At 48.0% G+C, this 24,431-nt stretch overlaps 1 protein-coding gene across 7 annotated transcripts in view; it reads left to right on the top strand.

The window, feature by feature from the left end:
- The window catches only part of LOC137547348 (galactosylgalactosylxylosylprotein 3-beta-glucuronosyltransferase 1-like), a 359,516-nt gene that overhangs the window by 296,228 nt on the left and 38,857 nt on the right, over positions 1 to 24,431 (top strand). For all 7 annotated transcript variants that reach the window (XM_068270854.1, XM_068270853.1, XM_068270855.1 and 4 more), the window contains one exon: positions 87 to 619. In XM_068270854.1, coding sequence (XP_068126955.1) covers positions 87 to 619 — 533 coding nt within the window. The remainder of the gene's footprint in view (positions 1 to 86; positions 620 to 24,431) is intronic.

Here is a 24,431-nt window from a genome sequence, read left to right as displayed (position 1 = left end):
TATGTATAAATGATTTAGTCAATGTTTGCCCATTGTACAATCTTCCCTCTTAAATAAATCCTTATTTCTATATGTTCTTTATACAGAGGACACAGGTGACAACTCTACAGTAAAGCCACTTTTCAGCAATGTAACGCAGAGTAAAGAGGACTCCCTTCAGTGTATCCACCAGCACGCCACCCGGCCAACCCCCGTGGTTGTTCGGACCTACGTTTACTCCCGACCTCCGCCCTGGAACGAGGACCTTCCAGTGATCTACGTCATTACCCCCACCTACACCCGACCTGTACAGAAAGCCGAGCTGGTCCGCCTGGCCAACACTTTCCTGCATGTGGTCAATTTGCACTGGATTGTGGTGGAAGACTGTCCGAGGAAGACCAAGCTGGTGGCCAACCTTCTGGAGAAAGCTGGACTCAACTTCACCCACTTGAACATCGAGAGCCCACATAACCAGAAAGTGGGCATGTCCAGGACTCCTGCCCACACCCCGAGAGGGACCATGCAGAGAAACCTGGGCCTAAGGTGGCTTCGAGAGAACATCAACACTTCCAACCCTCCCGAAGGGGTGGTCTACTTTGCTGATGATGATAACACCTACAGCCTGGAGCTCTTCGAAGAGGTAACTTCTCTCTACAGATAGATCTTGAGTGCCGTTGACGCGCTCCTGCACTTGTTACAGCTTCCATTAACGCATCATCATCTTCCATTTTTCTCTAGCTACATTTGTGAGAGGTTTGTCCTCTCCTAGCAAAGTTCTCCATAATAACATACTCACCTACTCAGCCATCCATCTTCTCTGCCATCCATTTGTGAAGTGCTTCCATCTTCCATACTTTGTCTCTTCCACCGTCTCGGTTCATATTGACCTGACGGATTTCTTTAATGTTGTACCTATCCTCTGGAGTGTTCCGTCTCCTCCTCTATTAGATTTCCTGCTAGCAATTCAGCTTTCAAGTGGTCTCTGAGAAGCATCTGTTCGAGGAAGTGTCACGTTTTCTAATTCACTTCTTGTTCCAATCCTGTACAGTCTAGTAATAAGTAGCTCTCCACACTGAATTATAAGGCCCTGCTGTCATCCATGGTTATTATCCAAACAACTCTCACAGTTCTATATCGATGCTTTCTAGAGGGACACAGTGTAGAGTCTTCCATCTCCTGCAGCTCCACAGCACAAGCACATGAACTACAAAGGAAATCTTAAAGTAAACTTGAGATGACAAGAAGTAAAAATTTTATACATACCTGGGGCTTCCTCCAGCCCCCTTCGCGAAGATCACCCCCATGCCAAAGCTTCCTGAACCCTCCAGTAGCAGTATTAACCACTTTACCCCCGCGCGTACGTATTTCTCCGCCCCTTTTTCCATCCTTTAAAAACCAGGGACGGAGAAACACGTACTTTCCGCGTTCCCGACGCTGCCCGCGCTCCCGCTCGTAAACACGCCGCCCGCCGCTAGTAAAACCGCCGCCGCCCGCTCGCCCGGAGATCAATGAACGGGAAAATCCATTCCCGTTCGTTGATCTAAGCCCCACAATGACCCGCTGCTCTCCTATGGGCAGCGCGATCATTGTGAGAAGAAACTCACGTGTCCAGCCTCCTTATTCTTCCTCCAAGCTTCCGGAAGGAGGCTTGGAGGTCGCAATAAAGCAAAAAGTTACTGTGGCCATCTTGTGGCCAAATAGTAAACTACACCCTACACATTTTTCACATACAAATAAATGACTTTTACACACAAAATTAACTCATTACCTCCCACACTCCCCATTTTTTTTTTTTTTGTAATTAAAAAAAAATTCAAAAATTTACAATTAAAAAAAATACATAATTAGTTACCTTAGGGACTGAACTTTTTAAATATTTAAGTCAAGAGGGTATAACACTGTTACTTTATAAACTATGGGCTTGTAATTAGGGATGGACGCAAAACTGAAAAAAATGCACCTTTATTTCCAAATGAAATATTGGCGCCAAACATTGTGATAGGGACATAATTTAAACGGTTTTATAACCGGGACAAAAGGGCACATAAATTTCATGGGTTTTAATTACAGTAGCATGCATTATTTAAAAACTATAATGGCCGAAAACTGAAAAATAATTTTTTTTTCCCCACATTTTTCCTATTTTCCCATTAAAACACATTTAGAAAAAAATAATTCTTGGCATAATGTCCCACCTAAAGAAAGCCTAATTGGTGGCGGAAAAAACAAGATATAGTTCATTTCATTGCGATAAGTAATGATAAAGTTATAGACGAATGAATGGAAGGAGCGCTGAAAGGTGAAAATTGCTCTGGTGGTCAGGGGGTAAAACCCCTCAGTGGTGAAGTGGTTAATCAATAGGAAGGCGAAAAGGTGGAGGAGAGTGCATACCAATATTACACAACACACTTTTTAAATTTCAAATAGAAAATGTATAATCTTTATTCATATAACACAGAGGGCTCATTTAGGGCTGGTGCACACCAGAGGGGTTCTGTAGCGCTTTTAAAAACGCTTGGGGATAGAAAACCGATTGGCTAATGTATTTCAATGGGCTGGTGCACACCAGAGCGAATTGTTTTTTCCACAAATGCAACCTCGGGGGCTGCAGCATTTTTCAGATTTCTGAGGCATTTCTGCCTCAATGTAAAGTATAGGAAAGTGGAAAATCGCTCTGAAAAACGCTAGTTCACAGCGGCTTTCCAGGCGTTTTTCTTACAGAAGCTGTTCAGTAACAACTTTACTGTAACAATATATGAAATCTGCTACACAAAAACGCTCCAAAAACGCCAGGCATGTTTAGAAAGCATGCCTAGAATCTCTCTGAAAATCTGCTTCAAAAACCTCCAGCGTTTTGCGGATCTGCTAGTGGTTTTTGATGTGCAGTGGGCCTCACACTAGAAGCGCTTTTCTGAGTGTTTTGCGATTGATTATTGTTTTTTAAAAGCGCTCCCATTCACTTTCATTAAAATCGTGGTGGTTTTGCGATCACATATACGAAAATCGCCGCGGTTTTAAAGAAAGTGAATGGGAGGAATTTTAAAAACCGCTAATCAATCGCAAAACGCTCAGTAAAGCACTTCTAGGGTGAATGGTCACATAATATATTATAGTCCCATAGTTGGTTGGTGTAATTGCACAAACATTGTTTTAGAGCCAAAAAAGAAAAATTAAGTAAACAGTCAAATTATTTCACATATGGGCAGTGTCAGAGCAATGTGCAGCCAAAAAGGGGCAGAGTCCCACAGATCATAAGCAAACAGGTTAGCAGATTAGCATGTGCAGCATGTCAGCATAGGCTAGTAGAGTCGTAGCAAGTGGGCGATGTAAGGCCAGTCTGCAGCCAAGTGAATCAAAGTTCCATATTAGATTAGTAACAGCAACAAGCGAAATATCATATGCAGCATAGCATCATAGGCCAGAAGGACAGTGGTCAAATTCATTGCAGTTCAAACAGCGTGAGAATTGGATCCTTTGGGTGATTGGCAGCCAATGGAGTGAGAGAGGGGCAGCGATATGTATACATATAATTTAAAGAGACTCTGTAACAAAATGTTTACTCTTATTTCTTGTATCCTATAAGTTCTTATACCTGTTCTAATGTGGTCTGCATTAGTGCAGCCTTTTCTAGTTGCACTGTCTCTGTAATATATCTAATCTTATTTTCTTTGTCAAGCTTTGGTGAGCCAGGGAGGAATGTGCTGCCTCTGTTGTGATAGGGAGAAGTTATACACACCCCCTGCACGCCTCCTCCAGGCTCTGTGTGCTTTGTTTACTACTCACAGACAGAGCTCTCTGAGGGGGGGGGAGGGAGCTGCCTGTCTCATGCTGAGAACTGTGAGAATCCCAGACTGGAGTGCAGATAATTCTCTATGTAATAAAAACTTGTAGTATACTGTAACATGAGATATATACAAACATCACTTTCTGGTTACCGGCCATGTTTTTTATTTGTAAACACTGCCGAATACTGGCGATTAAAAGCCAGAATCGCAGCAGGGAGCAGCAAAAACGGCGAAGAGGGGCCCAGGAGAACATAATGAATAGAATGGTATGCTTTTTATTGTAAGAGTACAGATTCTCTTTAAAGGACTTCCGAAGCCAAATGTTCCCCCCAAAAATAAAAAAAGTTAGATACCTGTATAACTTCGGTGGACACGGAGGACGCCGTCCGCGCCCTCCGTGCCGTTTTGCCGGGTCCCCACCTCTCAATATCCCCCGAATGGCTCCCGACCCCACGACATCTGTATAAAGATGGCCGCCGGCGCTGGCCGCGGCTGCGCGCTCCGCATGGCCGATACTGCGGCTGCGCAGCTCTAGGGCCAACCCCCCGATCCACGCTACAGGAAACAGCCAGCGCCGGCGGCCATCTTTATACAGGCAGCAGAGCCCGACCCTGGCCATGGGGTCGGCAGCCATTCGGGGGGATATTGAGAGGCGGGGACCCGGCGGAACGGCACGGAGGGCGCGGACGGCGTCCTCCGTGTCAACCAAAGTTATACAGATATCTAACTTTTTTTATTTTTGGGGGGAACATTTGGCCTCAGAAGTCCAAAGAAGAGTTATCAGGCAAATAAAAAAAAAAAAAAGCTTTACTCACCTGGGGCTTTCTCCAGCCCCTAGCAGCCAACTCTCCCACGCCGACCGCTTCGCTCTGCGCCGCCGTCCCGGTCTCCGTGCTCAGTGCAGAAGCCGACCCGGAGGTCGTCCGCACTGCACCTGTGCGATCTGCCGCCGTCAATCAAGCCAGCATTGTACACGGCTTACTGCACAGGCGTGAGTGGCGAAAGGGCTGGAGAAAGCCCCAGGTGAGTAAAGCTTTGTTTTTTTTGAGGATTTGCCTGATAACTCCTTTAAGTGTCTGGGTATTTCTTTCTCTGTCTTATTTGAATTGAGGAAGTTGTTTATAAAAGTGACAAAATGTCTTGTAGATCATAAAACGAAGTTCAGTAGAAATTACGTTACTTTTCTTTGGATACCGATGATGATTTAATACACCGACCGTAACGAGAGCTCTGCTTGGCTCTTTCTACTTTAATAGATATCTTAATTTACACTCGTAATTGGCTTCCCGAAACATGGTTAATCACCTTTAATGTTGAAATATCAATTTTTACATCCATTGCAAAATCAATATGTTTTTGCTCCTTAATTAAACTGTAATTTCATTCTAGGGTTCTGTACAGGCTGTAAAACACTTTTTGTGCAGCGCTGTCAATGCCGCTTAGCAGGTAGCATGCCGCTGAGACATCTCTCAAAGCTATCAGACTTTCTGGAATAGCGGTGGCGGAGAGGAACATAGGTTTATCTTAAAGTGGACTATTGGTGAAAAACCACAAACAGAGCTGGGTTGACTAAATATACAAAGAAGGGATGTGCTCCATGTCACAGGACTCCTAGTGGCCGGAATGCAGATTGCCTTCCAATCAGTTTCAGTACACAGACCATGCAAGCTGTGGTCGCAGGCGGTGCGCAGAAACCGCTGGAATTTTGGCAACAGACCGACTAGAAGGGAGCCTGTGAGTTACGGTAATTACAAATTACACACTATTTCAGGGTATAACTGCCCCCACCACCTCTGTTACCATGGGACAGAGGAGCTCACTGACTGGCTGAGCCTAGACCTGCAAATAAAAACGATTAAACACACTCTATTCTGTCTAGCTAGCGACAATAGTAGCGTCTCTTCAGAAGCCTGGGTTCCGTTTCGGGTATGGCTGAATAATAGAGTAGCTGGACAAACAACTGACGATAGCGTCGGTTTATTGAAATGCAACATAAATAATTAATATATACACAAAATTATTAAAATCAACAATTGTAGAAACATTAATAGCCAGTATGAAAATGAAAAGGGAGAAAATACTTAGTTCGTGGAAAGATGTCCTTTCTGGGAAAATCATAAGGTTCTTGGTTTCAGTTCAGTTCAGTTAGGAGCAAAGTTCAGACAAGATGGCCGCCACTGTTCCTCAAAGTGGCAGCAGGCTCCCATGAAGGTGGAATGTGGAGGAATGAGGGAGGAGTCCCTCGCAGACACTTTTGAACAATGTACATCTTTGGGTGAAGTCTCAGGTCCAGCCCAGGGGCTGGACAGGGGCGGTTAAGCTCCTGGGTGGGTTTCCCATGCCCACCAAATATGACATTTGTCATATCTCGGCTTCCGCTTTCCGCACACACATGACCATCACGATTCATATTCCTCAGAATATGCCAGTTCATATGATACCAAACTTGGGCATGTTTGCATGCCCGGTTACAAAACAGTGGAATACCTTGAGTTCTGGTTATGCCAGTGGCCCCAATTTAATATAAAAATACTCACAAGATCCGGACCAGCAGAATGAGATAACTTTCACATTTCTCACCTGCATGGTGTTCCTTAAACATGCTCAAAATCATAAACTCCATGCTTTCCTATTCTGGCTGAATGGCTCCGGCCAGTCTGTGGGAAGCAGTTCTTTGAATAGGCTCACCATTTGGTGAGCCTATTTGAGTGAGTGTTGTTTGGTGTAACAGTATGACTTTGAGTAACCCACCTGATGAACAGGTGACCCTAAGCAGTACAGGAGATACTGCTATGGAGAGTACAGAAACCTTCCAGCAGCCTGAGACTCTCCAAAGGGTGGAGTCAGGCTGAAGGTAGGAAGGACCAGAGAGTGAGTGACACCTGAAGGTGGATGTCACTGACTGATCTTGGAGATATCTCTTAAGTGGAGAGAGATAGCTCTTGAGGTCGGGCAAGCCAGGTCGGCAACACACAGACAGAAAAAGTACAAAGACTGAAGGCTGATTCGGTATCCAAGTCAGGCAGGGTTTGGCAATGTGATATCAGATATGCGTGGTACCGAATCAGAAAGCAGAGGGATAGTCAGGAAAGCAACAGGTCATAACAAATATCAAACAATGCCTAGTCTTGGGTGTGAGGTCCGTGGTCTCTACACCCTGGAACTAGTCTGATGTATAACAGAATGATGACATAAGTTCCCTAGTCTTGGGTGTGAGGTCTGTGGTCTCTACACCCTGGAACTAGTCTGATGTATAACAGAATGATAACACAAGTTACCTAGTCTTGGATGTGAGGTCCGTGGTCTCTACACCCTGGAACTAGTCTGATGTATAACAGAATGATAACACAAGTTCCGTGGTCTTGGGTGTGAGGTCCGTGGTCTTTACACTCTGGAACTAGTCTGAAGTATAACAGAATGATAATACAAGTTCCCTAGTCTTGGGTGTGAGGTCCGTGGTCTCTACACCCTGGAACTAGTCTGAAGTATAACAGAATGATAATACAAGTAATCTGGCTCAGTGTGAATTCCCAGGTCCTCCTGGTTCAAACACACTGTTGGACCTGACTAAGGTCTGAGTGCTTCCATGTAGTGATCGCAACGGCAGACAACTTGAGAGTGGCCAGCAGTAACCATATATAGAGCAGTGTTCTCTCTCTCTCTGGCCGGGTCAGCTGATCCTCCCTTGACCATCATAAAAGTTCTGCCTTTCAGCGCGCGCGTATTCTTAAACCTGTGTGAACTAACAGGCTCAGCCACACCAGCTGCACGCTGCTGCGTGCAAACCGCCGCGCTGGACGCGGAACCAGCCGCCTTGCTGTCAGTACATGCGGCGGCTTTTCCGCGTTCTGCCATGTCACTAGATGCACGCTTCCGCGTGCAGACCGCCGCGTTGGACGCGGAATCAGCCGCCTCGCTGTCAGAACACGCGGCGGCTTTTCCACGTTCTCTCACAGTACCCCCCCCCCCCTGAGGAGTGGACTCCGGACATCTCCTACCCGGCTTCCCAGGATGCAAGTTTGGAATTCCTTTTTCAACTCCACTGCGTGCATACGACAGTCTGGCACCCAAGTTCTCTCCTCTATGCCATACCCCTTCCAGTGAACCAAATACTGCACGGAGTTCTGCACAAGCCACGAGTCCAGAATCTTCTCAATTTCATACTCAGGTTGGTCATCAATCAACACGGGGGGGGGGGGGGTAAGGAATCCACGTGCACTGCCGGCTTGAGCAAGGACACATGAAATGATCTCACACCTCGCATGCTGGTAGGGAGATCAATGGCATAAGTGACATTATTGATTTTCCTGGTTACTGGAAAAGGCCCCACAAATCTAGGACCTAACTTGGGTGACAGTTGCTTTAGAGCCAAATGTCGCGTGGACACCCATACCAAGTCTCCTGGAAGAAATTCCCATTCTATGGACCATCTCTTGTCAGCCTGTTTCTTCTGACTCTGAAAAGCCCTTCCCCAGATTTCTTTCAACCATTCCCCAGATCTGTTTCAAAGACTTCTGCCAGTTCTCCAGTGCTGGAAACGGAGTAGAAGCCACTGGCAATGGGGAGAACTTAGGTAACCTTCCCGTCACCACCTGAAATGGGGAAAATCCTGAGGAGGAACTCTTCAGATTGGTGTGTGCAAATTCTGCAAACGGGAAAAATTTGACCCAGTCGGTTTGTGCATCTGCAACATAACACCTCAGAAACTGTTCCAGAGACTGATTCGTTCTTTCGGTCTGGCCATTGGTCTGTGGGTGGTAGCCTGATGAGAAAGAAAGCTCCATGTCTAACTGATGGCAGAATGCCCTCCAAAACTTGGAAAAAAAAATTGGACTCCCCGATCTGACACTATATTTTCCGGAATGCCATGCAGCCTGGAAAACATGCTGGATGAAGAGATCGGTTAATTCCTGGGCCGAGGGGAGTCCTTTCAGGGGGACAAAATGGGCCATCTTACTGAATCGATCAACTACCACCCAAATGACCGTCATGCCCTCAGACCTGGGGAGCATGCCCACAAAATCCATGGACAAATGGGTCCATGGTTCACTCGGGACTGGCAGAGGCTGCAATGTTCCAACAGGTGCCTGACGGGAGGGTTTGCTCCTAGCACACACTGCACAATCCCTCACATACTCCTTGCAGTCAGTGATGGCCACCAAGCACATCTAGCAATGAGGTCTTGAGTCCTGGTGGCCCCAGGATGCCCAGCATTCTTGTGGGAATGGAACAGCTGCAATATTTGTAAGCGAAATGGCAATGGTACAAACATGACCCCCTCAGGCTTCCCCTCTGGTACATCTTGTTGGAACGGACCCAACGTGACTGTCCAGTCTTTCCAGGTCTCAGTGGCTGCCAGAACCATCTTTTGAGGAACAATGGTTTCTGGGTCTGAGGGCTGTGCTGTCTCGGGCTCAAAACATCTGGATAAGGCATCAGCCTTGATGCTCTTACTACCAGGGGTATACGTGATTACAAATCTGAATCTTGAGAAAATAATGACCACCGGGCTTGTCGGGGGCTAAGTCTCTTAGCACCTTCAATGTACTCCAAATTTTTGTGGTCAGTGTAAACCGTAATGGTATGTTCTGCCCCTTCTAGCCAATGTCGCCATTCCTTAAAGGCCAATTTGATGGCTAGAAGTTCCCTATTGCCTATATCGTAGTTTTTCTCTGCGGGTGAAAACGTACGGGAGAAATAGGCACAAGGATGCAGTTTTCCCTGCAAACCGGAACGCTGAGACAGCACAGCCCCTACCACTACCTCTGAGGCATCTACCTCCACGATAAAGGGAAAAGAGATGTCAACATGTCTCAGTATGGGTGCAGAACAGAACAGTTTCTGCAGGGTGGAGAAAGCAGCATGGGCCTCAGGGGACCAGTGGTGAGTATCTGCCCCTTTTTTGGTGAGACTGGTGAGAGGTGAAATCACTGTAGAGTACCCCTTTATGAACCTCCTATAGTAGTTGGCGAACCCCAGGAATCTCTGGAGAGCTTTCAGCCCTACAGGTTGGGGCCACTCCAAGACAGCTGAAACTTTTCCAGGGTCCATAGAGAGGCCAGAGGTCGAAATTATGTACCCCAGAAAGGCGACAGAGGTCACTTTGAAAATGCACTTCTCCAATTTAGCATACAGCATATTTTGTCTTAACTTTCGTAACACAAACTTGACATGCTTTCTGTGTTCTGAGAGGTTGGACGAGAAAATTAGTATGTCATCTAAATACACCAAGACGAATTTGCCCAATACCTCTCTGAACACCTCATTTATCAACTCTTGGAAGACGGCCGGGGCGTTACACAACCCGAAGGGCATCACTAGGTACTCGTAATGCCCATCGGGCGTGTTAAAGGCCGTCTTCCATTCATCACTGTCCCTGATTCGCACAAGGTTGTATGCACCCCTTAAATTCAGCTTCGAGAAAATCTTAGCACTGGTGACCTGGGTAAACAAATCGTCTATCAAGGGCAGGGTATAACGATTCTTTACGGTAATTTTATTTAAACCCCGATAATCAATGCATGGACGGAGGCCTCCATCCTTCTTTTTTACAAAAAAGAACCCAGCCCCTGCTGGAGACCGAGAAGTACGAATAAAACCCTTTGCTAAATTTTCTCGGATGTATTCTTGCATGGCTAATTTCTCTGGCCCAGATAGATTATAGAGATGACCTCTAGGGGGCATACAACCAGACCTGAGATCAATGGGACAATCAAAAGGACGGTGTGGAGGAAGTTTATCGGCTAACTTAGGACAAAACACGTCCGCAAATTCTGAATACTGATCTGGCAATCCCTCCATGTGAATCTTGGTTTCATCCAAGGTTACCTTCTCTAGACAATGATGATAACAATGGGTAGACCAGCTCGTTAGCTGACCTGTAGCCCAATCAATCTGAGGCGAGTGAAGTTGTAACCATGGCATACCAAGAATGATCGTGGAGGTTATTATTTGCAACACTAGAAACTGTAAATTCTCTCTATGTAACACCCCTACCGTAACCCTTAACTCAGGGGTGGTTACTCTGCAGGGGGGAGTCATCCACTGCAGTGACCAGAATCTGTTGCTTTAATGGGGAAATTGGAATTCCCAATTTCTTAGCAAATTCATAATCCATAAAGTTGGCTGCTGAGCCAGAGTCAATGAAGGCTTTAGTGGTCTCTGTCTTATTCTTCCTAGAATCCCTCCACTGGCTTCCTATCCAGTCCAGAATCAGATTCAAGATACTGTGTCTGACCTACAAATCTGTCCACAAAACCTGTCCAACCTACATTTCCGATCTTACTCAGAGGTACACACCTAGCCGCTCACTCCGCTCTTCCAATGAACTTCGCCTAACTGCCCCCCGCATCACCCAGTCCCATGCACGCCTCCAGGACTTCTCAAGAGCTGCTCTAACACTATGGAACTCCCTACCTCCACCCATTAGGGCAGCCCCCTCCTTCAACATCTTCAAGAAAGCCCTCAAAACTCACCTTTTCACTCTGGCCTACTACCCCTCACAAGTGCTCTAAACCTACAGCTGAACTCTGGTCCCCTACCATTCGTGTCCTTGCCTCTCCCTCTAGATTGTAAGCCTTTGGGCAGGGTCCTCCTCCTTTTGTGTCCTACCTGATCTGGCACCTCCATTACTGTGCACCCATGCTATGCATCTGAGTGAACATAACTGGCCTAATCTCCATGCTCTATCCAGTGACTGACTAAGCATTACCTTGTACTAATACTGTGCTGTGTGATCTGGTTTTCTTGTATTCCTGTATTGTCATATTGCTGTATGTCACCCCTAAATATTGTCTGTAACCTAAATTAATGTTCAGGCGCTGCGTAATATGTTGGCGCTTTATAAATACAATAAATAAATAAATAAATAGTACAAGGGAGGAGCAAACGTTTATCATCTAGAGGTAATGACTGCATGCCTAGGGTACTACCTCCGACTACACCTAGGCGGCAGCGTTTCCCGACTTCTTGGGACAATTCTGCACTTTATGACCCCCCTCTGCACAGTATAGAAAGAGCTGCTCTGTTTCTCTGGCCTCCGTTCCACCCGAGACAATCTCGATCGACCAATCTGCATTGGTTCTGGTGGAGGCGAAGCGGGTGGAGATGAAACAGATGGAGGTGCAACGTAGGACACATATCTCACATTGTTCCTACCCTGAGTCTGCCTTTGGTAACGTAAGCGACGATAAACCCTGATGGCCAAAGATATGGCCTCATCGATAGACTTCGGCTCAGGATGACTTAGCATTAGCTCTGAGACCGCATCTGACAGCCCTGACAAAAAACAGTCTAGGAGCGCAAATGAGCCCCATCTAGCTGAAACTGCCCATTTTCTAAACTCAGCTGCGTAAACTTCCACCCGATCCCTGCCCTGCCGCAAAGTCTTGAGCTTCCGCTCAGCGGTAGAGGCAATGTCCGGATCATCATAAATTGTAGCCATGGCTTTAAAAAATGCCTCAACCGAGGCTAGAGCCTCATTCCCTGGCTGGAGATTATATGCCCAGGTCTGGGAATCCCCTGACAATAGAGTCTTAATAAACGTAATTCTTTGTGCTACCGTTCCTGAAGAATTAGGTCTCAACTCAAAGTACGATAACACTCGATTTCTGAAGTTCTGAAAGTCAGATTTATGGCCAGAAAACCTTTCAGGTACAGACACGCGTATGTCTGTGCTAAGAGGAGATCGCACTGTATCCACAGCCGTCTGTAAGGTTTGTGCAGACCCAGACAAGGCATTGATCTGGGTCTGATGATCGTCCAGCACTTGGATGAAATTTTCCACCGAGGTGGTGAGTGCATCCAGACGGCTGTTGAGTGCGCCCATTTGGGTTTGGTCTGCCGTTCTGTAACGATCGGTGTCAGCACGCAGAGAGAATCTGATCATTGGTGATCTGCAGTATCACCAAGAATACAGATCTATACCTGATTATGGATGATCTGCAGAATCACCAATAATACAGATATTTTGCTAACCTCTGGACACCTCTAGATATATATGGTGAGTGTTTGGTGTAACAGTATGACTTTGAGCAACCCACCTGATGAACAGGTGACCCTAAGCAGTACAGGAGATACTGCTATGGAGAGTACAGAAACCTTCCAGCAGCCTGAGACTCTCCAAAGGGTGGAGTCAGGCTGAAGGTAGGAAGGACCAGAGAGTGAGTGACACCTGAAGGTGGATGTCACTGACTGATCTTGGAGATTATCTCTTAAGTGGAGAGAGATAGCTCTCGAGGTCGGGCAAGCCAGGTCGGCAACACACAGACAGAAAAAGAACAAAGACAGAAGGCTGATTCGGTATCCAAGTCAGGCAGGGTTTGGCAACGTGATATCAGATATGCGTGGTACCGAATCAGGAAGCAGAGGGATAGTCAGGAAAGCAACAGGTCATAACAAATATCAAACAATGCCTAGTCTTGGGTGTGAGGTCCGTGGTCTCTACACCCTGGAACTAGTCTGATGTATAACAGAATGATGACATAAGTTCCCTAGTCTTGGGTGTGAGGTCCATGGTCTCTACACCCTGGAACTAGTCTGATGTATAACAGAATGATAACACAAGCTACCTAGTCTTGGGTGTGAGGTCCGTGGTCTCTACACCCTGGAACTAGTCTGATGTATAACAGAATGATAACACAAGTTCCCTAGTCTTGGGTGTGAAGTCCGTGGTCTCTACACCCTGGAACTAGTCTGAAGTATAACAGAATGATAATACAAGTTCCCTGTAACGATCGGTGTAACACAGAGAGGGTCTGATTACCGGTGATCTGCAGTATCACCAAGAATGCAGATATATACCCGATTATTGATGATCTGCAGTATCACCGATAATCAGATATATCTCTAACCTCTGGACACCTGAGTGATAAGAGTGTTTGGTGCAACAGTAATACTTTGAGGAAAGCACCCGAAGAAGGATGCTAGGCAGTATGAGATACTGCTATAGATCAGGTTGCTTCCACAGGTCTGATACTCCCCAAGGGGCGGAGCCAGGCTGAGAGTGGGAAGGACAGAACGTGAGTGACACCAATAGGGGAGTGTCACTGACGGATCTGTGAACTATCTCTTAACAGCAGAGATAGTTCTCGAGGTCGGGCAGGCCAGGTCGTAACACACGGACAGATAAAGTACAAAGACAGGAGACAGATGCAGAATCCTAGGACTAGCAGAGTTTGGCAACAGAGTATCAAAATGACAAAGGTACAGAATCAGAGATCAGAAGAATGGTCAGGAAAGCAGAAGGTCATAACAGATAATCAACAATGCCTAGGCTTGAGTGTGAGCTCCAAGATTCTCAACACTCCTGGAACTAGACTAAATGATAATAATAATACAGATGGTACAGAATTCCTAGACTAAGGTGTGAGTTCCTTGATCATCAACACCTTGGAAACTGGTCTAGATAATAACACAGATAATAACAGGATCCCTAGACTAAGGTGTGAGCTCCTTGATCATCAACACCTAAGAAACTGGTCTAATAAACACAGATACTGACAAGGTCTGAGTGCTACCACGTAGTGATCGCAACGCCAGACACCAGAGAAATGACCAGCACCCAGTATATATACACCAGCGCTCTCCAGCGCCTCCCCTAAGTGCTGGACCAATGAAAGCTGCTGAAATTATCAGCTGACCGGCTTGGTCAGCTGACCCCCTTCTGACTGTCATAAAGGCCCTGCCTCTCTGCACGCGCGCGCGTCCTCCTGAACCAGTGTGGACTATCAGTCCCAGCCACAGCAGACATGTGTTGTAATGTTTCTGCTGTGTTGGATGCGGAATCCGCCGCACCGCTGTCCGTGCGTGCGGCGTTTTCTCCGCATTCAGCATTACTGATAGGAGTAGGCCTATGCGTGCAACCTGCCGCGTCGTTTCTCCGCGCTCTGACTGCGCGCCGGCTGCCATGTTGAACGCGGAATCAGCCGCCTTACTCTGAGTACTAGCGGCGGCTTTTCCGCGTTTCCTCACATTCCCTAGTCTTGGGTGTGAGGTCCGTGGTCTCTACACCCTGGAACTAGTCTGAAGTATAACAGAATGATAATACAAGTAATTTGGCTCTGTGTGAATTCCTAGGTCCTCCTGGTTCAAACACACTGTTGGATCCACGTAGTGATCGCAACGGCAGACAACTTGAGAGTGGCCAGCAGTAACCATATATAGAGCAGTGTTCTCTGGCGCCACCCTAAAGTGATCAACCAATGGTTACCAGCTCTGAGGTCAGCTGACCGGCCGGGTCAGCTGATCCCCCCTTGACCATCATAAACGTTCTGCCTTTCAGCGTATTCCTAAACCTGTGTGAACTAACAGGCTCAGCCACACCAGCTGCACGCTGCTGCGTGCAAACCGCCGCGCTGGACGTGGAACCAGCCGCCTTGCTGTCAGAACACACGGCGGCTTTTCCGTGTTCTCTCACATTTACTTGCCAGATCGATTATTTCCAACATGTCAAATCTGAATTTCGATCGATCTTCCAATAGTTTTTTAATCGCTTTTTCGATCGATTTTCGTTCATTTTGATGAAAATTGATTAAAAAAAAAAAAAACAATAAATAAAAAACGTAAAAAAAATGATTGGAAAATTGAAAAATTGATCGAATATCAGATCGGACATGTTGGAAATAATCAACCTGGCAGGTAAATCTGCCAGAAAATTGTATGGTGTGTACCTAGCATTAGAACCAAAGAATAAACTGGACAGCCAGGCAATGTGGATCATTTAAAAGGAAATAAACATGTCAGCCTCCATATCCCTCTCCCCTCATGCTCCCTTTAAATAGGCAATTCAATCAGTAACAGGATGCAGCTAGTGTTGTGATCCTGCAGAAGGCACTCCTGAAACCACCCGCAGGCAAGACAAGGAACTGCAGGTCTTTCCCAAAGTCAGTAGAAGGCCACCTGCTGGTGAAAGACAGAATTTCAGGAGCATACGAGAGGAATTGGTGCGGGAGACTTGGGCGCAGGATACAGCCGGTATATGGCTGATCCTGCTTCTGCACAAGTCTAGGCCGTGTTAAATACTATTCCCCCTCTAGGCGGCCATGGATAGTGGGGAATTAAATAATTTGGCTTCCAGCAATTGCTGGAGGACGAATTATAGTGTTTTATAAGTAACTTCAACTCCGTCTTCTGACAGCGCCAAAGTTACTCCCTGTGCACCCAAGTCTCCTGCACTGGAATGAAAGTATTCGTTTCAGGCAACCAATTTATAAATAGAGCCACCTGCTGGTGGACAGCAGAAGTCCAAAGTCACTACTGCCACCAGCAGGCAGAAGGTGGCATGACATGATTCCTAACTATTTTTTTTAGCTTCATCCCACTTGTTGGCTCTGTGTGTGGCTGCTGCTGCTGCCTGAATTGCATTATCCCTCTTTTCAGACTGTAGTGGAGTGGGCGTGGCATAGGCTGAATCTTTCTGAAGACTGCAACCTATAGCAAGAGCAGTCAGCGGTAGAGGAAGTGGCCGCAGTGTGGGCTAATCAGGGCACTTATAGGCAGATAATAATAATAAGCTCTGTGTTTTTGCCATGAGTGAGGAGGAAAAGAAAACAATTGCTTTTGTGACCCTTTAATTCTGACCTGGAAAAGTTCTGCCTATGACAGCCGTAATGAGGCTACGGTAAAAAATAGAACGCAATCTCCTCCGAGACAACGTTCTAATGATGCAGCGTAATCTCGTAACCCAAATAGTTTGGAAGCTGTGTGGGTTTTGATGCATTAACAGCGAACTCTTCAGGGGAGAGGTGGGGGGGGGGGTTACAGCTGGAAGGAAGGACCTGCAGGAATTCTGGGCCCACAACAAAGGAGCACAATGATTAATATCTCTCATTAGCATATCGCCGATCTCCAGCGCTAACTCCCTCTAATCTAGCAGGCGACAGCGCCGGATAACTAGAGCCATTTATCACCGCCGTCCGCCGCCACCGGCACGAGATGCCTACCTCTCCACCGAATAAATGAGCTGAGATCCCACAAACAAATGACACCGATTTTACAATCAAACTGTTATCCGCGGAAGTAAGTGGCGGGAATAATGGGTTTTATTCCTGCGATTCGTTACGAGACATTCGCAGTTGTCACTTACGCGTCTGATATCGGTTGTTACTTCGGCACCTTGTTCTGACTTCCTGGCGAACGCGGTAATGGCGGTAGACGGAGTCACGCGTTGTTATTGGTGCTGAGCGGAGCAATTTGCCTGAACTCAGTCGTTCTACCGTCAGCTCCTAAGGATTTTTAAAGGGAAAGTACTTTCATAAGAAAAAAAAAACAATTGGCCCAACCATTTAACCCTTTAGCAGGCAGTTTATTATGAGCTTTGCAAATGCTCCAGGCCAATTTATTTTAGCACTTTTTCTTTATTTCTTTATTTGTTACATTTCCTTGCTTCTAATTAGTACTGCTGTAATGTGTATTTATGGCCACTTGTCACTAGGGGGCAGTTGAGACAATTACAGAGGACATCTGCTTTCAGATTCTATATTTTCTGCTAGTAGAGGGAGATCAAAGCATTCCAAGAATTTACAGCGCAACAAGTTCTGCCGACTGAGGTCAAAAGCACTGCACTTATCTCACACCAGACAACTGTACTGAAGCTGCTAAACCACCTGTCGGATATTGTGTAGGTCCCCCTTGTGCTACCAGAACAGCCCTGATCCCACCAGGCCTGGACACCACAAGACCCGTGAAGGTCATCTGTGGTACCTTCCCCAAGACATTAGCAGCACATCCATTATGCAGGGGCGTAATTTACAAATTCCGCCCCCTGCCCCCTTCCACACGTGCCTATGGTGCCTCATGTGCACTCCTGAACTCTCCTTGTGGTTCCCCCCTGCACCCCCCAGCCTTAGCTGCACCATGCAGTCTATTACCTTGTGTCATGTGACGACAGGATTTCTTGCCACTGAAATGGGGTAAAGCATGATGATCTGCAGTAGCTGTTCTGCAAAATCGGGGGAGTGCCGGGGGTGGAGGAGAAGGAGAGTTTGGAAGAGCACAAAAGGAACCTCTGCTGCCGCTGCTCTGCAGCCCAGGACCTCCGTGTGATGTGGGGGATCGTAAAAATGCAGCAGCGGTGGGAACCTGGAGGGTCTCTCTACCCTCTCGCACTAGAGCAAGGAGGTGACTTGAAATTAGCTGGAGGGGGCAGGGCCAGCACCAACTTGCATGCTGTAGCTCCACCCTTCTCCACTCCAATGTAATTTAATTATTGTGTGGCCCAGAAAGGTACTGAAGATTGATCCACATAGGCTGACGTTGTGCCGAACCAGATCCAGCAGCGCTGTCCCTACAGCAAGCCCAAATACTCCCACGTAACATTTACTTTACATGGCACAGCAGTGGAGGATGGGGCCAGCGGTGACTAAATTGTCGGACTTCGTCAGCTTCTTCAGCATTTTTCACTGTATCTTTATGTGGCAAGGAACCTATGCATATAAATGCATGCAAACGTGTAGAAAATCATGTTGTTTTTTTGAATCAGAGTTGACAAGTATGTTGACAAGTGGCCTAGCAACAAATAAACTGAGAATACTCTGAACGGATTGTTTAGATGTTACCTGGAAATGTTAACATTGTGTAATTGAAACTAAGGGGACGTGGAATGACCTGGAAAATAGAGGGTGTGTGGCATGACCAGGAAATGCATAGAGGGGGCGTGGCATGACCAGGAAATGCATAGAGGGGATGTGGCATGACCAGGAAATGCATAGAGGGGATGTGGCATGACCAGGAAATGCATAGAGGGGATGTGGCATGACCAGGAAATGCATAGAGGGGATGTGGCATGGCCAGGAAATGCATAGAGGGGATGTGGCATGACCAGGAAATGCATAGAGGGGATGTGGCATGACCAGGAAATGCATAGAGGGGATGTGGCATGACCAGGAAATGCATAGAGGGGATGTGGCATGGCCAGGAAATGCATAGAGGGGATGTGGCATGGCCAGGAAATGCACATAGGGGGTGGCATAGCCAGGAAATGCAAAGACGGGGTGTGGCATGGCCAGGAAATGCACAGAGGGGGTGTGGCATGGCCAGGAAATGCACAGAGGGGGTGCAGCATGGCCAGGATATACAAAGAGGGGGTGATGCATTTGTGGAGTAGAGATGGGAAGTTCGGATCTTTTCAATGATCCGGATGATTCGAATCGGATCATTGAAGAGATCCGGATCTTTGATCCGAATCTCGGATCATTTTACTACTGGAAGCATTCGGGGGTGAAATGAACAGCAGGACAGGTCTGTGGACAGGAGAAGGGGAGGGGGATGGACACACAGAGAAGGGGAGAAGATGGACAGAGGGCAGGGAGTGGACAGAGAAGGGAGGAGGGACGAGCAGAGAGCAGAAATGTTTGCACACAATACCCACATGCTGCAATCATATGCTTTATGTCATATATTTCACCTATATGTTCATCTGTACACTTTGAAAGAAAAGGTCGCACAGTGAAAGAAAGCATTCCCAGAAGATAAGTGCAGCTGTTTAGTGCCGAGTGCAGGAGGATCATATTGCCTTTCAATCACAGTGTCTGCAAAGTTACTGAGCTGTGCTGAGCCAAAAGCTTCCAATGTGATCACTGTGCAGCACTACGGAACAGCCAGCCTATAATGAGCAGCACATTATAGCCAGTATGTGTGCTCTACACATATCTGGCAGTGGCACCCATGTCCCCTCTCTCTCATCTACCTGTCCCCCTGCAAGGCTGCCTCCCTTCTAACAGAGCGATCCATCTCTGCTCTGCTTCCAGGACCCCGCTGCCCGCTGAGAGGGGGCGTGTCGCTCCTGGCCCCGCCCCTTTTGCGATCCGAATCGTTAATTTTGATGATTCGGATGATCGACTCATAAAATAGATTCGGATCAAAGATCCGAATCGTTCATGATCCGGACAACACTATTGTGGAGCAGAGAAGGCTGCTAGGCTTTATTATAATGATATTTTATTATTATTACTATTTAGTATTTATATTGTGCCAACCTCTTCTGCAGTGCTGTACAGATATATATATTGTCTTGTCACTAACTGTCCCTCAGAGGAACTCACAATTGAATCCCTACCCTAGTCATATGTCTGTGCATATCGTGTATATATCATAGTCTAGGGCCAATTTACTTACCTGTATGTTTTTGGGATGTAGGAGGAAACCCGAGTGCCTGGAGGAAGCCCACACAGACACGGGGAGAACGTACAAACTCCATGCAGATAGTGCCCTGGCTGGGATTCAAACAGGGGTCCCAGCGCTGCAAGGCGAGAGTGCTAACCACTACGCCACCGTGCTGCCCATAAACGTGTGAAGGTTTACACTGAGAAGTAATTGGGAAAATGCCAGCCGTGATTATCGGGGTGCAGGTTGTAAAAGCAAACAAAGCCGGTAATCTAGAGAAATGAAGTGTACTTAATATTTATATGTAAAACGGTGCAAACATTGAATCATTTCACATTTCTACTAAGGTGGCAATCCGCTGAGTGGGCACATCCTTGGCTGCCAGGGAAAAACTATTAGTGTAAGGGGTACCGTTACTTTTCTATCAGCTCAGAAGCAATGATCTTTGTGATGTAGTTGAACTGTGAGGGATAGAGGCTCCTGGGGGGGGGGCGGGTTATAATTGAGTGGTAAGGGGTAGAGGCTCCTTGGGGGTGGAGTATAATTGAGTGGTGAGGGGTAGAGGCTCCTGGGGGGGTATAATTGAGTGGTGAGGGGTAGAAGCTCCTGGGGGAGGCAGGGTATAATTGAGTGATGAGGAGTAGAGGATCCTGGGGGCGGAGTATAATTGAATGTTGAGGGGTAGAGGCTCCGGTGGGGGGGGGGGTATAATTGAGTGGTAAGGGGTAGAGGTTCTTAGGGGGGGGTATAATTGAGTGATGAGGAGTAGAGGATCCTGGGGGGCGGAGTATAATTGAATGGTGAGGGGGTAGAGGCTCCTGGGGGGGGGGTATAATTGAGTGGTAAGGGGTAGAGGTTCTTAGGGGGCGGGGTATAATTGAGGAGTAGAGGCTCCTGGGGTGGGGTATAATTGAATGGTGAGGGGGTAGAGGCTTCTGGGGGGGGGGGTATAATTGAGTGGTGAGGGGTAGAAGCTCCTGGGGGAGGCAGGGTATAATTGAGTGATGAGGAGTAGAGGATCCTGGGGGCGGAGTATAATTGAATGTTGAGGGGTAGAGGCTCCGGTGGGGGGGGGGGTATAATTGAGTGGTAAGGGGTAGAGGTTCTTAGGGGGGGGTATAATTGAGTGATGAGGAGTAGAGGATCCTGGGGGGCGGAGTATAATTGAATGGTGAGGGGGTAGAGGCTCCTGGGGGGGGGGTATAATTGAGTGGTAAGGGGTAGAGGTTCTTAGGGGGCGGGGTATAATTGAGGAGTAGAGGCTCCTGGGGTGGGGTATAATTGAATGGTGAGGGGGTAGAGGCTTCTGGGGGGGGGGTATAATTGAGTGGTGAGGGGTAGAGGCTCGGGGGGAGGGGGGTATAATTGTATAATTGAGTGCGAGTAGAGGTTCCTGGGGGGGCGGGGTATAATTAAATGGTGAGGGGTAGAGGCTCTTGGGGCGGGTATATAATTGAGGGGTGAGGAGTAGAGGCTCCTGGGGGGCGGGATATAATTGATGGGTGAGGAGTAGAGGCTCCTGGGGGGGCAGTGTATAATTGAGGGGTGAGGAGTAGAGGCTCCTGGGGGGGCAGGGTATAATTGAATGGTGAGGGGTGGAGGCTCCCTGGGGTGGTATATTTGAGTGGTGAGGAGTAGAGGCTCCTTGGGGCGGGGTATAATTGAGGGGTGAGGAGTAGAGGCTCCTGGGGGGGCAGTGTATAATTGAGGGGTGATGGGTAGACTCTCCTGGGGGAGCAGGGTATTATTGAATGGTGAGGGGTAGAGGCTCCTGGGGGTGGTATATTTGAGTGGTGAGGAGTAGAGGCTCCTGGGGGGGCGGGGTATAATTGAATGGTGAGGGGTAGAGGCTAGAGTTGGGCCGAACCTCCGATTTTAGGTTCGCGAACCGGGTTCGCGAACTTTCGCGTAACGTTCGGTTCGCGTTAAAGTTCGCGAACCGCAATAGACTTCAATGGGGATGCGAACTTTGAAAAAAAAAAAATTATGCTGGCCACAAAAGTGATGGAAAAGATGTTTCAAGGGGTCTAACACCTGGAGGGGGGCATGGCGGAGTGGGATACACGCCAAAAGTCCCAGGGAAAAATCTGGATTTGACGCAAAGCAGCGTTTTAAGGGCAGAAATCACATTGAATGCTAAATGACAGGCCTAAAGTGCTTTAAAACATCTTGCATGTGTATACATCAATCAGGTAGTGTAATTAAGGTACTGCTTCACACTGACACACCAAACTCACCGTGTAACGCACCGCAAACAGCTGTTTGTGTAGTGACGGCCGTGCTGGACTGGTGCGCACCATGGCGAGAGTGCAGGTTTTGGTGGCTTTACAGCCCATATGGTCGCCTGGCTGATGTAGCTGAATGACAGAACAGTGACTGTCCAGCTGATCAAATTTGGTCTGACCACAATGAAGCAACGACCTTATTATCTTTTGTGTGCCCCCCGAGACACTCATCTAGGCGCCGGTCATTGCTTCATTGTGATACGCAAGCCCCTTCACCACGGCAAGGTAATGATCACGAAGGGGAATGGGCGCATGTACATGCCTTTTCTTTTGTTGTTGCAGCTGCCCGCAGTGCAGCCAGAAAAATTAGGCAGTCATGTACACGCACCAGAAAAATTATTACAGCGGACGCTGCTAGCAGCGGCCTAAAAAATTCAGCAATCCGCCTGGAGTCCCGGACCCTGTTGGTGGTGGCGGAGAAGGTAGTCAAGCGGCCTGCAGGCAGACATGCTGTGTGGAGGGACTGGGAGCGACTTAGTCTTCTTGGGGCAGGCCAGGCAGCCAGTCACACGGCGTGCAGGCAGAGATGCTGTGTGTGCGGGGACTGACTTAGTCTTGGGGCGAGCAGCAGCCCTCCGGGATCCATGCCTCATTCATTTTGATAAAGGCGAGGTACTTAACACTTTTGTGACTTAGGCGACTTCTCTTCTCAGTGACAATGCCTCCAGCTGCGCTGAAGGTCCTTTCTGACAGGACGCTTGCGGCAGGGCAGGAGAGCAGTTGGATGGCAAATTGGGACAGCTCTGGCCACAGGTCAAGCCTGCGCACCCAGTAGTTCAAGGGTTCCTCATCGCTGTTCACAGCAGTGTCTACATCCACACTTAAGGCCAGGTAGTCGGCTACCTGCCGTTCCAGGCGTTGGTGGAGGGTGGATCCGGAAGGGCTATGGCGAGGCGTTGGACTAAAGAACGTCTGCATGTCCGACATCACCATGAGATCGCTGGAGCGTCCTGTCTTTGACTGCGTGGACACGGGAGGAGGATTAGTGGCAGTGGTACCTTGCTGGCGTTGTGCTGTCACATCACCCTTAAAGGCATTGTAAAGCATAGTTGACAGCTGGTTCTACATGTGCTGCATCCTTTCCACCTTCAGGTGAGTTGGTAACAGGTCCGCCACTTTGTGCCTGTACCGAGGGTCTAGTAGTGTTGCCACCCAGTACAGCTCATTCCCCTTGAGGTTTTTTATACGGGGGTCCCTCAACAGGCAGGACAGCATAAAAGACGACATCTGCACAAAGTCGGATCCAGTACCCTCCATCTCCTCTTGCTCTTCCTCAGTGACGTCACGTAAGTCAACTTCCTCCCCCCAGCCGCGAACAATACCACGGGAAGGTTGAGCAGCACAAGCCCCCGGCGACGCCTGCTGCGGGTGTTCTCCTGCCGCCGTCCCCTCCTCCTCCTCCTCCCCCAAAGAAACACCTTGCTCATCATCCTCTGAGTCTGACTCATCTTCTGCACACGACTTCTCTTCTTCCTCCTCCTCCTCCCTCTGTGCTGCCGCAGGTGTTGAGGAAACAGCTGGGTCTGATGAAAATTGGTCCCATGCCTGTTCCTGCCGTAACGGTTCCTGGTCACGCTCATTCGCAGCTTCATCCGCCACTCTACGCACAGCACGCTCCAAGAAGTAAGCGTAGGGAATTAAGTCGCTGATGGTGCCCTCACTGCGGCTCACCAGGTTGGTCACCTCCTCAAACGGCCGCATGAGCCTGCATGCATTTTCCATCAGTGTCCAGTTGTCGGGCCAGAACATCCCCATCTTCCCAGACTGTTTCATTCTACTGTAGTTGTAGAGGTAGTGGGTGACGGCTTTCTTCTGTTCTAGCAGGCGGGAGAACATGAGCAGGGTTGAATTCCAGCGAGTCGGGCTATCGCAAATGAGGCGTCTCACCGGCATGTTGTTTTTCCGCTGAATTTCCGCAAAGCGTGCCATGGCTGTGTAAGACCGCCTCAAATGCCCACAGACCTTCCTGGCCTGCTTCAGGACATCCACTAAGCCAGGGTACTTTGCCACAAATCTTTGAACAACTAGATTCATGACATGTGCCATGCAGGGTATGTGTGTCAGCTTCCCTATATGCAAAGCGGCAAGCAGATTGCTGCCGTTGTCGCACACCACGTTGCCTATCTCCAGGTGGTGCGGGGTCAGCCACTCATCCACCTGTTTCTTAAAGGAAAGGTTCAGGGAGGGTGGAGGAAAAATAAAAATCAATTTCCACTTACCTGGGGCTTCCTCCAGCCCGTGGCGCATGCACAGTACAGCCCGGCGGACGTCCGATGACGTC

Source organism: Hyperolius riggenbachi, chromosome 2, assembly GCF_040937935.1.
Source record: "Hyperolius riggenbachi isolate aHypRig1 chromosome 2, aHypRig1.pri, whole genome shotgun sequence".
Classification (NCBI taxonomy): Eukaryota; Metazoa; Chordata; class Amphibia; order Anura; family Hyperoliidae; genus Hyperolius; species Hyperolius riggenbachi.
The sequence above is the reverse complement of the archived record's forward strand: the minus strand, read 5'-3'. Positions and strand labels throughout refer to the sequence as shown.